Source organism: Pongo pygmaeus, chromosome 16 (genome assembly GCF_028885625.2).
Source record: "Pongo pygmaeus isolate AG05252 chromosome 16, NHGRI_mPonPyg2-v2.0_pri, whole genome shotgun sequence".
Classification (NCBI taxonomy): domain Eukaryota; kingdom Metazoa; phylum Chordata; class Mammalia; order Primates; family Hominidae; genus Pongo; species Pongo pygmaeus.
The window spans coordinates 64,000,245-64,016,469 of record NC_072389.2 but is presented as its reverse complement, the minus strand read 5'-3'; the positions used below and the strand labels follow the sequence as shown (position 1 = coordinate 64,016,469).

The following is a 16,225-nucleotide window of genomic DNA, read 5'->3' as shown; positions in this document are numbered from 1 at the left end:
CTGCAATGTGTTTAACCATCCATTTGAAAGACATCTGGGCTGTTTCCAGTGTTTGGCTATTATGAATAAAGCAGCTGTAAACATTCATGTACAGGTTTTTTGTATAAACATAAGTTTTTACTTTGAGATAAATGCTCCCAAATCTAATTGATGGACCATATAGCAATTGCTTGTTTTGCTTTGTACAAAACTGCCAAACTCTTTTCCAGGGTGGCCATACTATTTTATGTTCTCACCAGCACTGCACAAATGATCCAATTTCTCTGCATTTTCACAACCATTTGGAGTTTTCACAGTTTTTTATTTTAGCTGTTCTGATGGGCGTGTTGTGATATCTCATGGTTTTAATTTGCATTTCTCTGGTGGCTAATGATGCTGAACATCTTTTCATGTGCTTATTGGCCATTTATAAATCATCTTTGATGAAATGTCTGTCCATGTTTTTTGGTCATTTCTAGTGGGACTTTTTTCTTTTCTTTGGAGTATTGAGAGTTCTTTGTATAGTCTAGATACTAGTCCTTTGTCAGATACTGGTTTGCAAATATTTTCTCCCAGTCTGTAGCTTGTATTCACCCTTTTCACAGTTCTTTCTTGGAGCAAAAGTTTAAAATTTTGATGAGGTCCAGTTAATCAGTTTTTTATTGTATTGATTGGCCTTATCTTTTTCTTTTAAAAGGGCAGATTGGAATTACATTGATGTTATCATTTTTGTTGTTGTTATTATCAGTGGTTGTTTTTCTAATGCTTCTTAATGTACAGGTACATTAAGATTCTTCATTTGTAAACTGGGTTTTCACAATAAACCTTCTGAAATAAGTTGAGTTTTAAAAATGTACATATTGCTTTGTAGGTATTAACAGGAAAGAAAAATTTTTCTTAAATTATGACAAAATGTGTACCTATTATAATTTTTGCATTTAAACAGTATTTTTAGGCCAGACAGGGTGGCTCATGCCTGTAATCGCAGCACTTTGGGAGGCCAAGACAGGGAGATTGCTTGAGGCCAGGAGTTCGAAACCAGCCTGGCCAAGGTAGTGAAACCCTGTCTCCACAAAAAATAAAAAAATCAGCGAGGCGTGGTGGCATGCGCCTGTAGTCCCAGCTACTTGGGAGGCTAAGGCACAAGAATTGCTTGAACCCAGGAGTTGGAAGTTGCAGTGAGCCAAGATCGTGCCACTGCACTTTAACCTGGGCAACAGAGCGAGACTCTGTCTCAGACAAACAAACAAACAGTACCTCACTGTTGTTTAAACTGTCAGCAAATAACTAACTTGAAGTACTAATTTTATATGAAATAAAAATTAATATGTAGTAAATAATGTATCTAACATTTTCTGACTTCATTATTTGTTTTCCTATAAATTACGTGTCATGTGAATTATAAAATTATTACTAGACTTGTAAAGATCATTATTCACCTAGTATATATGTGCAGATGCATGCTTCTATTTTTTTTTTGTTTTTGTTTTTGCTTTTTTTTTTTTGAGACAGAGTCTCGCTCTGTCACCAGGCTGGAGTGCAGTGGCACGATCTCGGCTCACTGCAGCCTCTGCCTCCCAGGTTCAAGCGATTCTCCTGCCTCAGCCTCCCAAGTAGCTGGGACTGCAGGAGTGTGCCACCACGCCTAGCTGATTTTTTTGTATTTTTAGGAGAGACGGGGTTTTACCATGTTGGCCAGGATGGTCTCGATCTCTTGACCTTGTGATCCGCCTGCCTCGGCCTCCCAAAGTGCTGGCATTACAGGCGTGAGCCACCTTGCCTGGCCCTTTTTTTTTTTTTTTTTTTTTTAAATTTCACTTTAAGTTCCGCGATACAAGTGCAGAATGTGTAGGTTTGTTAATAGGTATACGTGTGCCATGGTGGTTTACTGCACCTATCAACCCATCATCTAGGTTTTAAGCCCCACATGCATTAGCTGTTTGTCTTAATGTGCTCCCTCCCCTCACCCCCTACCCCTGGACAGGCCCTGGTGTGTGTTGTTCCCCTCCCTGTGTCCATGTGCTCTCATTGTTCAGCTCCCACTTATGAGTGAGAACATGTGGTGTTTGGTTTTCTGTTCCTGTGTTAGTTTTCTGGGGATGATGGCTTCCAGCTTCATCCATGTCCCTGCAAAGGACATGATCTCATTCCTTTTTATGGCTGCGTAGTATTCCATGGTGTATATGTATCACATTTTATTTATCCAGTCTATCATTGATGGGCATTTGGGTTGATTCCATGTGTTTGCTATTATAAATAGTGCATGCTTCTGGTTTTTGAGAACAAAAGAGATGGTTTATAGTGAAACAGGGATGAAGCTTCAATGACCTCCAAGATTTTAAAAAATAGTCGATGTGGTTAAGAATGAACTTTCTGCTTTCACCTAGGCCAGTCTGGCTCTGGAGAGCAGGGGCCTCCACAGCAACATCCCTGGGGGCCCTGAAATCGGGGTTCAGCTAGGCTCCTCTGTGCCCTGAGGGTCTGGGTTCCCAGTCCTGTTGCCAAGTGGCTTTGTCCCAGATCCTTTCTTCTGGGCTGATGTGAGTGCATGTGTTCGTGCCAAGCTTCTGTTTTATATTGCAGATATAAATAAAGGAAGATAATTTACCATAAAGAAATAATTATCTGAATATAAAGCCAGTCTTTCTAGAATATTTTTGATTTAGATGAGCCTCATGTGGGCTTCCTGTGTTGAGATGTATGGATTCCTGTGTTGAGATGTATGTGTTCCCTTCTACTTATTCAATTCTCAACTTAAAGCCTGTACAGTGACTGTTTTCCACGTCAATTTGGTGTAGTAGAAAGAAAAGAGCACCAGATTGTAGACCTAGAAAACTTAGGTATAGTCTATGTTTTGCCTATACAGGGATATATGGTCTCTAGCAAGTTACAGACTCCCTGGAAGTTAGTTTTATTTCCTAGAACATTTAAGGCATTTGATTTTTATCATTCTCTGCAGTTGCTAAAGCTCTTTGATTTTATGATCTTACAAAGAGGAGCATTTCTATTCCAATTTTAAATTCCATTGACAAAAATCAAAGAACTTTAGAAGACTGCTGAAGAAATTTTCTAAAATTATTCACTATGCTTAGATGAGACTGTCTAATCTTAATCAACCAAGATCTGGCTCAATACCATTAAGGTCTGTGAGAATACAGAAGATATAAATAATACATGTTTGTTCCCTTAAGGAGCTTGGTTTAGTTCAGCAGCAAAACTAATGTACATAAAAAAAATTACCTACTGATTGTATTACAATCAGCTAAATAGAATGTGGGACATTTCATAGACAAAATCACCCAACTTCTTTAACAGATCAATGGTGTAAAAATAAATAAAAATGGGGAAATCTATTATACGTTAAAAGAACATAAGAGACCTGTCAAAAAGCAACCATGAGGGGAGGAGTTGGGGTTAGGGGAACCTTGGGTTTGAAACTTGATTCACAGCAACAAATTGTAAAGAGACATTTGAGGAAAATTGAACATGGCTTGGTTGTTAGATGTTATTAAGCATGCTATTAATTCTGTTAGATATGATCATGGTTATTATGGTTAGGTTTAAATAAGAAAAAAACTTTATGTCTTAGTGATACATTCTGAAGTATTTACAGGGACAATAATATGTTAGGTGGGGTTGTTTTAAAATACTCCAGAAAAAAATTGTGGGAGTAAGTGAGACAAGAACAGCATATTGTTGATAGTTGTTAAAGATGAGTGATTGGTACATTGGAATTCATTGTACGTATTCTTTGACTACTTTTAGGTGTGTTTGAAATTTTCTGTTGCAAAAAAAGGCTTAATTTTTTTTTTCCTGGTTAGTGAAGCACTAACTTGATTTGTATTTGTGTGATATAAATAGAACAGTCAATAAAGCTCAATGTAGCATGGCCTAAGTTGCAAGTTACAGCTTCTAGAAGGGACCCTCTGTCAAATCCTCTCACTGTACAGATTAAGAAACTGAAGGCCCCAAAAGGCAAGTGGCTTGCCCAAGATTGCATTGCTAGTTAGTAGCAGACCCCCTGTTAGAATTAGGTCTCGTGATTTCCTGGTTCCTAGTTTGTTCTACTTATTCATCAAAGTTTTCCTTTATCCCTTTGTTATGATGATCTAAAGAATTTGCGAATTTTAAATAAAATTAATGTGTGCATGCAATGCTTACCTTGTCTTGTTTATTTTCCTCAGAATCTGGCCAACCTATTTGTGGAAATGGAATGGTAGAACAAGGTGAAGAATGTGATTGTGGCTATAGTGACCAGTGTAAAGATGAATGCTGCTTCGATGCAAATCAACCAGAGGGAAGAAAATGCAAACTGAAACCTGGGAAACAGTGCAGGTACCTTGCTAATTTCAGTGATGTTAACATTCTTATAAAGTTACCTGAATGCAGTTATGACAAATTTAAAACTGAAGAGATGCATATGGTTTTGAAACTTTGCTTTTATCTGTTGTTTGTTTTCTTTTTCTGAAGTAGTGTTGGTTAGTGCTCTGTTATTGGCAGATTGAACTACTTTTTTTTTTTTTTTTTTTTTTGTTTGAGACAGGGTCTCGCTCTGTTGCCCAGGCTGGAGTGCAGTGGCATGATCTCGGCTCACTGCAACTTCCATCTCCCGGGCTCAGTTGATCCTCCCACCTCAGCCCCCTGAATAGCTGGGACTATAGGCATGTGCTACCACACCCAGCTAATTTTTGTATTTTTTTTGTAGAGACAGAGTTATGCCATTTGCCCAGGCTTGTTTGGACTACTTTTAATAGTGGTTTGTGTGGTGAGTGTTAACAAAATGACGTACTCAAAGGACATACTAAAAAGAATCCTAAAAAATACATATTCTTTAGTTACTTATTGTGAAAATGTAACTATCTTCCATATTTTTAAAATCTTAACTTTAAATATTTAGTTAATGTGGAATCCATTTACTTTTCTAACTTGGTGAAATATAACTATTTCACTTGTCAAATTTACTTTGGTAGCAGTGTAAGCAATTGCTTGTACAATACTTTTTTTTTTTTTTTTTTTTTTGAGATGGAGTCTCAAAAAAACCTGTTGCCCAGGCTGGAGTGCAGTAGCATGATTTCAGCTCACTGCAACCTCTGCCTCCCAGGTTCAAGCAATTATCCTGCCTCAGCCTCCTGAGTAGCTGGGACTACAGATGTGTGCCACCATGCCTGGCTAGTTTTTTGTATTTTTAGTAGAGTCAGGGTTTCACTATGTTGGCCAAGTTGATCTTGGACTCCTGATCTCAAGTGCTCTGCCCACCTTCACCTCCCGAAGTGCTAGGATTACAGGCATGAGCCACCGCACCCGGCCAGTTCAATATGTTTTAAACGGCTGGTCTGTATATCCTAGTTTGATTTTAGTATGAAAATGGGAGAGAAAGTGATAAATTAACTAATGTGTGATGTAACTGAAAAAATACTGATAAATTGCCTAATATTAAATCCATTTTCCATTGTAGCCTTTTACTAAAGGTAAACAGGGCAAGAATGTGGAATGTAGTATGCTTTGACTATTAAAAAAAAAGACGAACACTTTTCTTGACTGTTTGGTTTAGTAGCTTCCTATTCCTTTTTTTAAATTTTTTTTTTGAGATGGAGTCTTGCTCTGTCGCCCAGGCTAGGGTGCAGTGGTGTGATCTCTGCTCACTACAAGCTCCGCCTCCCGGGTTCACGCCATTCTCTTGCCTCAGCCTCCCAAGCAGCTGGGACTACAGGCGCCCGCCACCACGCCCGGCTAATTTTTTGTATTTTTAGTAGAGACGGGGTTTCACCTTGTTAGCCAAGGTGGTCTCGATCTCCTGACCTCATGATCCGCCTGCCTTGGGCTCCCAAACTGCTGGGATTACAGGTGTGAGCCACTGCACCCGGCCCCTATTCCACTTTTAATTGATCCATAATAATTGTACATATTTATGAGGTATATGTGATATTTTGATACATGCATACAATATATAATGATCAAATCAAGGTAATTAGGATATTTATCTCCTCAGATATTTATCATTTCTTTGTCTTGGGAACATTTCATATCTTCTATTTTGAAATTTACAATTAGTTATTGCTAATTGTAGTAACTTTACTGTGCTATCAAACAGTAGAGCTCATTCCTTCTAACTGTGTGTTTGTACCCATTAACCAATCTCTCTTTATCCACCTCCCCACTACCCTTCTCATCCTCTTGTAACCACTGTTCTACTTTCTAACCTCTATGAGATCAACTTACTTTACTCTCACATATGAGTAACAACATGTGCTATTTGTCTTTCTATGTCTGGCTTATTTTATTTAACATGATGACTTCTATTTCCATTCATGTTACTGCACATGACAGTATTTTGCTCTTTTTCGTGACCAAATATATACCACCTTTTCTTTATCCATTTGTCTCTTGGTGGACACTTAGATTGATTCTGTATCTTGGCTATTGTGCGTAGTGATACAGTAAACAGGGGGCTGTAGGTATGCCTTTTATATACTGACTTCCTTTTCTTTGGGTGTATACCCAGCTGGATTATATAGTAGATCTATTTTTAGTTTTTAAAGTAACTTCTATACCAGTTTACACAGTGGCTATACTAATTTATATTCCCACCAGCAGTAAACTAATGGTTCCTGATCTCTGCATCCTTGCCAGCATCTTTATTTATTTTTTTGATCATTTTGATAATGGTCATTTTTACTGGGTGTATCTCACTGTGGCTTTGATTTGTGTTTCCCTGATGATTAGTGATATTGAACATTTTTTCATATACTTGTTAGCAATTTATATGTCTTCTTTTGAAAAATGTTTATTTAGATCATTTGTCTACTTTCTAATGAGATTATTTAGTTTTTTGCTGTTGAGTTGTTTGAGTTCCTTGTACATTCTATCAGTCCCTAGTCAGATGAATAATTTGAAAATGTTTTCTCCTGTTCAACAGATTGTCTCTTCACTCTGTTGATTGTTTCCTTTTCTGTGCAGAAGCTTTTTAGTGTGTGTAACCCTATTTGCCTATTTTTGCTTTTGTTGTCTGCACTGTTGAGGTCTTTCTTACTCAAAAATCTTGGCTCAGATCAGTGTCCTGATATCTTTCCCCAGTGTTTTCTTTTAGTAGTTTCATAGTTTCAGGTCTTAAATTTACATCCCATTTTGATTTGTTTTTTGTATGTGGTGAGACATAGGGGTCTAATTTCATTTTTCTGCATATAGATATCCAGTTTTCCCATCACCACTTATTGAAGAGACTGTCCTTTCCCCACTGAATATTCAAAAATCACCTTTGTCAAAAATCAATTGGCTGTAAATATATAGATTTATTTCTGAATTCTCTGTTCTGTTTCATTGGTTAATGTGTCTGTTTTAATGTTAGTATCGTGCTGTTTTAGTTGCTATAGCTTTGTAGTATATTTTGAAATTAGGTGGTGTGATGCCTCCAGCTTTGTTCTTTTGGCTATTGGCTTCTGTGGTTTCATATGACTTTTAGGATTGTTTTCTCTTTATTTGTGAAGAATGTCATTGGTATTTGGATAGGCATTACATTGAATCTGTAGATTGCTTTTGGTAGTATGGCCATTTTCACAGTATTAGTTCTTCCAGTCCATGAACATGAAATGTGTTTTTTCTTTTTTTTTTGACTTGTTCAAATTCTTTCATCAGTGTTTTGTAGTTTTCCTTGTAGAAATTTAATAAACTCACCTCCTTGCGTTTATTAAACTTACTCTTTTTTTGCAGCTATTATAAATGAGATTGATTTCTTTTTCTGCTATTTTCTTGTATATAGAAACACAACTGGTTTTTTAACGTTGATTTTGTATCCTGCAACTATTCTGAATTCATTTATCAATTCTAAGAGTTTTCAGTGGAGCTTTAGGGTTGTCTATATATGTAAGATTATGCTGTCTACAAACAGGAACAGTTTAGCTTCGTCCTTTCCAATTTGGATGTCCTTTATTTTTTTTCTCTTGCCTAATTGCTCTGGCTCAGACTTCCATTACTATATTGATAACAGTGGTGAGAGTGGACATTCTTTTCTTGTTCTAGTTCTTTTTTTCTTATTTATTTTACCTGGTGATCAGGAAGTATTGTTGGGAAGCTTTTTTTTTTAATTACTGGTTCAGTCTTGTTACTTGTGATTGATCTGTTCAGGTTTTCTATTCTTATTTCAATCTTGGTAAGTTCTACGTGTCCAGGGATTTATTAATTTTCATTCGGTTTTCCCATTTATTGGCATATAGTTTATTGTAATGGTCTCTAATGATTCTTTGTATTTTTGTGGTATCAGTTATAATGTCTCCTTTTTTGTTTCTGATTTTATTTGGATTTTTTTTTCCTTTTCTAGTTAATGGATTGTTGATTTTATCTTTCCAAGAAACCAACTGTTCATTTTGTTGATTTTTTTTTAATTTTTATTTTTTTATTTTTTGAGACGGAGTCTCGCTTTGTTCCCCAGGCTGGAGTGCAGTGGTGCAATCTTGGCTAACTGCAAGCTCCGCCTCCCGGATTCACGCCATTCTCCTGCCTCAGCCTCCCAAGTAGCTGGGACTACAGGTACCTACTACCACACCTGGCTAATTTTTTTGTATTTTTAGTAGAGACGGGGTTTCACCGTGTTAGCCAGGATGGTCTCGATCTCTTGACCTTGTGATCTGTCTGCCTCGGCCTCCCAAAGTGGGATTATAGACATGAGCCACCGTGCCTGGCCTGATTCTTTGTATTTTTTTAGTCTCAATTTTGTTTATTTCTGCTCTGATCTTTATTATTTCTTTTCTTCTACTAATTTGGGGTTTGGTTTGTTCTTGCTTTTTCCTGATTCCTTGGGGTGCGTTGTTAGTTTGTTTATCTTTCTACTTTTTCTATGTAGACATTTGTTGCTATAAACTTCCCTCTTAATATTGCTTTAGCTGTATCCCATAGTATTTGGTGTGTTGTGTTTTTCTATTTTCATTTGTTTCAGAGAGCTTTTAAACTTCATTTTTAATTTCTTCATTGACTCATTGGTTGTTCAGAAGCAAGTTGTTTAATTTTTATGTGTTTGTACAGTTTCTAAAGTTCCCCTTGTGATTGATCTCTAGTTTTATTCTGTTGTGTTCAGAAAAGATACTTGATATGATCTCTGTTTTTAAACATCTGTTGATAATTGTTTTATAGCCTAATATGTGGTCTATCCTGGAGAATGTTTCATGTGCTAATGAAAAGAGAATGTGTATTCTGCTACAGCTGTTGGATGAAATGTTCTGTAAATGTCTGTTAGATCTATTTGGTCTAAAGTATAGTTCTAATCCAGTGTTTCTTTCTTGATTTTCTGTCTAGATCATCTGTCCAGTGCTGAGAATGGGCTGTTGAAGTCTCCAACCGTTACTTTATTGGAGTTGATCTCTCTCTTTAGATCTAATAGTATTTGCTTTATGTATCTGGGTGCTCTGGTGTTAGGTGCATATAGATTTAGAATTGTTATATTCCTTTTCTGAATGGAACATTTTATCACTATATAATGACCTTTTTTGTCTCTTTTCACAGTTTTTTTTGGAGACAGGGTCTTGCTCTGTCACCCAGGCTTGAGTGCAGTGGCATGATCTCGGCTCACTGCAACCTACGCCTCTCGGGTTCAAGCGATTCTCCTGCCTCACCCTCCCAAGTAGCTGGGACTACAGGCATGTACCACCATGCCCAACTAATTTTTGTATTTTTAATAGAGACGGGGTTTCGCCATCTTGGTCAGGCTAGTCTTGAACTCCTGACCTCAGGTGATCTGCCTGTCTTGGCCTCCCAAAGTGCTGGCGTTACAGGCATGAGCCACTGTGCCTGGCCCTCTTTTCACAGTTTTTGACTTAAAATCTGTTTTATGTGATACAGGTATAGTTATTCTTGCTTACTTTGTTTCTGTTTGAGTGAAATACCTTTTTCTATTCCTGGAAATTTTAGTCTATATATGTCTTTACAGGCAAAATGATTTTCTTGTAAGCAGCCTATAGTTGGGTGTGTCATGTGTTTGGGAGGCCGAGCTGGGAGTTTTGCTTGAGCAGGAGTTCAAGACCAACCTAGGCAACATAGTGAGATCCCATTTCTACAAATAAATGAATACATAAGTAATTTAAAAGCTACAGAGGGAGAAGAGATTAAAATAGGCCCATTCAGCCGGGTTGTGTTTTTAAGTAGGGGGATATAATTGGTGTATATTCATGATTGATATCAATAGGTGAGGACTTCCTCTTGTCATTTTGATAATTATTTTCTGGGTTTTTTTTTTTTTTTTTTTTTTTTTTGAGATGGAGTCTTGCTCTGTAGCCCAGGCTCAAGTGCAGTGGTGCAATCTCACCTCAACACAAGCTCCGCCTCCTGGGTTCACGCCATTCTCCTGCCTCAGCCTCCCTAGTAGCTGGGACTGCAGGCGCCTGCCACCATGCCTGGCTAATTTTTTGTATTTTTAGTAGAGACGGAGTTTCACTGTGTTAGCCAGGATGGTTTCGATCTCCTGACCTTGTGATCTGCCTGCCTCGGCCTCCCAAAGTGCTGGGATTACAGGCGTGAGCCACTGCACCTGGCTGTTTCTTTTTGTTTTGTTTTGTTTTTGCATATTCATTCTTCCTTTTTTTCTCTCATTCAGCATTGTGGTTTGGTAGTTTTCTGTAGCGGTAACATTTGACTCTTCTTTTTCTCATTTGTGTATCACGGTGGCCTGTACTGTACAGCTTTGTGGTAAAGGCAGCAGTGGTGGTGTAGGTTGTTAGCATTATAATTCTGTGTGTTTTCATAATGGTGATTATTGGTTTCTTTTGCTTCCAGGTGCAGGAATCCCTTGAGTATTTCTTGTAGGGTCAGTCTAGTGGTGATGAATTTCCTATTTTTGCTTGTGTGGGAAAGACTTTATTTGTCCCTCATTTCTGAAGGATAGTTTTGCTGGGTATAGACTCTTGGCTGCTAATTTGTAAACTATCCTTCAGAAATGAGGGACAAATAAAGTATTATAGATTCTTGGCTGCCAATTTGTTTTTTCTTTCAGTACTTTGAACATATTATCCCATTCTCTCCATGCCTGTGAAATTTCTGCTGAGAAATCTGCTGCTAGTCTAATAGATACTCCCTTATATGTGACTTGATACTTTTCTCTTGCTGTTTTTTTAGAATTCTCTTTGTCCTTGACTTTTGACAATTTGACTATAAATCCTCAAGGAAGACCTACGTTTTCAGCTATTATTTTAATAAATAGGTTTTCTTTCTTTTCTTTTTTTTTTTTTGAGACAGAGTCTCACTTCATCACCCAGGCTGGAGTGCAGTGGTACAGTTTCAGCTCACTGCAACCTCTGCCTTCCAAGTTCAAGCAATTCTTGTGCCTCAACCTCCCGAGTAGCTGGTATTACAGGTGCACGCCACCACGCCCAGCTAGTTTTTTTCGTATTTTTAGTAGAGACGGGGTTTCAAGCTCCTGACTAGTGATCCACCTGCTTTGGCCTCCCAAAGTGTTGGGATTACAGGTGTGAGCCAGTGCACCCAGCCAAAACATAGGTTTTCTTTGCCTTTTTAAATCTCTTCTCCTTCTGTAGCTTTTAAGTGATTGATTGATTGATTGCAGAGATGGGATCTCACTACATTGCCTAGGTTGATCTTGAACTCCTGGGCTCAAGTGATCCTCCCACCTCAGCCTCCCAAAGTTCTGGCATTACAGGCATGAGTTACTGCACCCAACCTTCTGCAGCTCTTATTAATATGAAAATTTATTCACTTTGTGGTGTCCCATAAGTCTTACAGACTTTCTTCCTTTTTTTTTCTTCCCCTAAATGAGTAATTTCAAACATTCTATCTTGAAGTTCAGAGATTTTCTTTTGCTTGATCAAGTCTGCTGTTGAAGCTCTCGATTATGTATTTTTATTTTATTCATTGAATTCTTAAGCCACAGGATTTTTGTTTCTCTTTAATGATATTTATTACTTTTGAATTTCTCATTCATATGAATTGTTTGCCTAGTTTCATTGAATTTTTTATCTATATTTTCTTGTGTCTTTTCCCTCAAATCATTATTTTGAATTCCTTTTTAGGCAATTTATTGATTTCCTTTTCATTGGGACCTGTTGCTAGAGAGTTAATTATGTTCCTTTGGTGGTGTCGTATGTATTTGTTTTTTCATGTTTCTTGAGTCCCTGTGTTCATGTCTGTGTGCCTGTCTGGTGGAACAGTCATTTCATCTAAATTTTCTAGCGTGACTTTGATGGAGATATACTCTCACCTGTAGCTGGGTCTTAGTGTGCTGGTCGGGAAGGGTGTGGTGATTCTTTTTCCAGGTAGGTGCAGTGGTATAGTCTCCATGCAGCTTCTTCAGCTGTATTCAACATCATCAATAACTGTAGGCACCTCAGTGGTCTGTGCTGTAGAAGTTTGTGGTAATGGATGCTGGTGGTGTAGGTTGTTAATGTCCTCAGTGGCTACGACTTTTGGGGCCCTCCTATTCTCATTTTTCCCATAATGGTGAGAGTTAGCCAAGGGAATCCCTCTTGGTGTCAGGTCTGACATGGCCTACAAGCACCTGTTGCAGTGCTGGCTTCCAGTTGCGGATGCGTAGAGTAACTATGGGGCTGGAGTTCTAGGCTTAACTATGGGGCTGGAGTTCTAGGCTCAGGATCTCACAAACCTATTACGGTACTTGTGTCTTGCAGTGCATGTTTACTGTCTGGCGAGATTGAATGTAGGTTGCCTATAGCACCAGGGTCTATGACTCTGGGTTACTCCCTAGCAGCTTGGGCCCAGCGGGCCAGTCTGTAGCTGGGATTATACACTTTGTGGGCAGGGTGTAGCCCTGGCTTGAGTCCAGGGAAGAGATGCTCTGGAGATTTGAGCCCAGAGCACAGTGCATGGCAGTAATTTCGGAGCCTGAGCCAATAGGACTCAGTGGCGAGTTGAGTCGCTGGGGATGGAGGTGGTGGTGAGTCTAGACCCTGGGATGGTAGGGCTTGGTGGTATCCCAGAGTCTGTGAGACCAGGTGCAGCAACAGCAGGTACCTCAGAATGTTCAAGCACAGCTGTCATTTGGGCCCTAGGGGGCAGGGAACAGCACAGTGATGACTACTGTGGGGAGAAGGGTCTCTCAGCAGCTCAGACTCTAGGGGGCTAGTCTAGCTCCAGGGAAGCAGGGTGCTAGAGTTGTTTGGCCTGTAGGCATAGTATCCCAGTTCAGCCATTGATATTTCCCTGGGATGTGAGTTATTGTGTTGGCTTAGCCCTGGAATGCACAGCTCCTCAACTTGGCCAAGGCACTGTTACCTGAAGGAGCAATGTGCTGCTTTATCTCATGCCCTGCAGGGTGTGACTTTTCCGTGTAGGCCCAGGCACTGTTTCTTTGGGACACACGGCTCCACCAGTGCACTGTTTACTCAGGAGGGCAGTGTGCAATTTCAGTTTTTTGAAGTTGTATACCAGTAACATACTTATCATTTAAAATGATGAGACTTATGATTTAAAAATTGGTACTATGTCTAATAATGTGGATCTAATCTAATATCTAATAGTATATAGGAAATAAGTAGTGATTTACTTTGTTTAATCACTTATGTTTCCTCTAGTCCAAGTCAAGGTCCTTGTTGTACAGCACAGTGTGCATTCAAGTCAAAGTCTGAGAAGTGTCGGGATGATTCAGACTGTGCAAGGGAAGGAATATGTAATGGCTTCACAGCTCTCTGCCCAGCGTCTGACCCTAAACCAAACTTCACAGACTGTAATAGGCATACACAAGTGTGCATTAATGGGGTAAGCATTTAACTATGTGTTTTTAAATTTAATTTTAGAAAACTTGTTTTTCAGAAGAATTATTGATGCTTAAAGCTACATAGTTAAAGTAATTAATCTTGGGCTCTGTTTAAGTAATATTCCCTCACAAAACCATGAATATATTATGTGGCATTCAATTAGCTACTAATTTGTCTTTCATCTTTCCATGTACTTGTGGTTGATATTCTCTAGAGAAACATAGTTGTACAACTCGGCATGTGACTTGTCTATAATATTTAAGTTTTATAAAATAATATTTCAGTAGCCTAAATAAAAGAACTCTTTGGTCATCTTCTCTGAATATGAAACCTTCAAAGCTTTTGTGGCTGAATATCACTTTGCTTTACATGAAGAAAATTTAATTTTTCTTTGTTTATAGAAGAGCCATAATAACCAACATAAAATCGATCCTCATCTAATCTCTTTCTCTGCTTTTATTTCATTTTTTTAAGTTGCCATTGCTTTAAAAGATTTATTCTTTCTTGGGTTTACTGTTTTTCAAATTTTGTCAAATATATTTATGTAATTCCGTTCTGATACTCATCTCTGTTTGTTTTTCACTTTTACTTCCATTTAAATATTTTGACATTGGAAGCTCATACTTGCCTGTCTGTTACTATAAAAAATAGGTTTGACTGTATAGGGATTAAATAATTTGTCTTTTATTTTTCTTCTAGCAATGTGCAGGTTCTATCTGTGAGAAATACGGCTTAGAGGAGTGTACGTGTGCCAGTTCTGATGGCAAAGATGATAAAGAATTATGCCATGTATGCTGTATGAAGAAAAGTAAGGCTTTTAAAAACACAGGAGTATAAAATCTGCCTCAAACTATTATTTTCTCTTAAATTTTAAGTGTAAAACTTTGACCTACAGTTTGGCCAGATAGTTTCCAGCTAAATCTGTCCTCTTGAGGAGATTATAAATGTAACATAGCATGTGTCTCTATTATTATGGTCTCTACAATGTTTTAAAAATGATAAACTAGACAAAACGTTACCAGCTTTACAGCAATAATTTACATAAACACTGTTAGACTTTAAGTCGTTGTGGACACTGAATCAAGACTTGCTGGTTGCTTGTTTACATTGTAACATTTAATGTGAATTACTAATGGCGTTACCCAGCCTAACTAGAGAAGGTCTGTATAACATGTTATGGTAATGATTTCAGACAGTTTTTTTTCCCTCTTTATATTTCCGCAACTGGAAATCTGATCTTCAACTTATATTTGAATCTGATCTTCAGCTTATATTTGGCATTTCTTTTCCAGTGGACCCATCAACTTGTGCCAGTACAGGGTCTGTGCAGTGGAGTAGGCACTTCAGTGGTCGAACCATCACCCTGCAACCTGGATCCCCTTGCAACGATTTTAGAGGTTACTGTGATGTTTTCATGCGGTGCAGATTAGTAGATGCTGATGGTCCTCTAGCTAGGCTTAAAAAAGCAATTTTTAGTCCAGAGCTCTATGAAAACATTGCTGAATGGATTGTGGTAAGTATTTTTTTATTTACAAAGAAAACTTAAAGTGGTTTGATCTTAATTTTACTTGGCCAGAAGCCATCAAAGTTATGAGAAAACAACTATTTATATTAGAATTACTTTATATGAAGATTTTTAAAGTTCTAATATTTCTGGTTATTATTTCCTTCTGGAGTGATCAGAATCAAGTGTATCATTCATAGATTGCTTAGTAGGTGATGGGAGTCATTCTGTTTTACTGTGCTCCTTAGTTCATCTCCTGGATGGGTTACTTCTTTTGGTGCATATTATTAGGGCATTTTCATGGGACTTAAAAAAAATTTTTTTTGTTGTTTTTCAAGACAACTTATTTGCCCAAATCATGGACTAATTGGTGATATTTTCCTGATCTTTCAGTATAATCTCTGGGTCTTTATCTTGTTTGTAATAGGAAATGTTGAACAGAGTAAGATCAGATACACAGCCTTTTGTAGATCTACTAATGATTATGGACGTTCATCCAGTAGTAATCCACTGAACGCTTATTTTTAAGCCCACGTATCTCCAAGTTGTACAAACATGGAATTACCTGATATTTTCTTAAAAGATTGTCAAGAATGACTATCTCAACTTAAGTGTTCATGCTTTCAAAGTGATTACATTAAAATATCTATAGGAAGCTTGCAAATGATGTATTTGAGAATGTGCTATAATTGAACTGAACGTAGTTTGCTTTGGAAATTGACTTATAACTCAGATTCCCCTTTCTCAAATTATTGTGTGTGTGTGTGTGTGTGTGTGTATGTATGTGTGTGTTCAGGACTATGGATGCCTTAAAGCACAAAAGATGTTGTTTGTGTGGGATGTCAGCCTTTTTTGTACTCTTCTAATAACATTCTAGAGTAAAAATTTTACAGTTACCTCCAGCATTTAAAATGATGTTTACCGTTCCTAGGACCCATTAGGATATGTGGTTTTTAGATAAGTAATGATCATGGAGTAGAAGGATTGTTGAAATTGGATTTAGGAGATCTGCCTAGGTTTCAAACCAAATACT

General features: G+C 37.8%; 1 protein-coding gene across 1 annotated transcript in view; it reads left to right on the top strand.

Annotated features, from left to right (window-relative positions):
* ADAM10 (ADAM metallopeptidase domain 10) overlaps positions 1–16,225 on the top strand; it is a 157,358-nt gene that overhangs the window by 127,272 nt on the left and 13,861 nt on the right. Inside the window, exons 11-14 of the mRNA XM_054450003.2 lie at positions 4,164–4,314; positions 13,506–13,689; positions 14,388–14,496; positions 14,981–15,201. Of these exons, the coding sequence (XP_054305978.1) occupies positions 4,164–4,314; positions 13,506–13,689; positions 14,388–14,496; positions 14,981–15,201 (665 nt within the window). The remainder of the gene's footprint in view (positions 1–4,163; positions 4,315–13,505; positions 13,690–14,387; positions 14,497–14,980; positions 15,202–16,225) is intronic.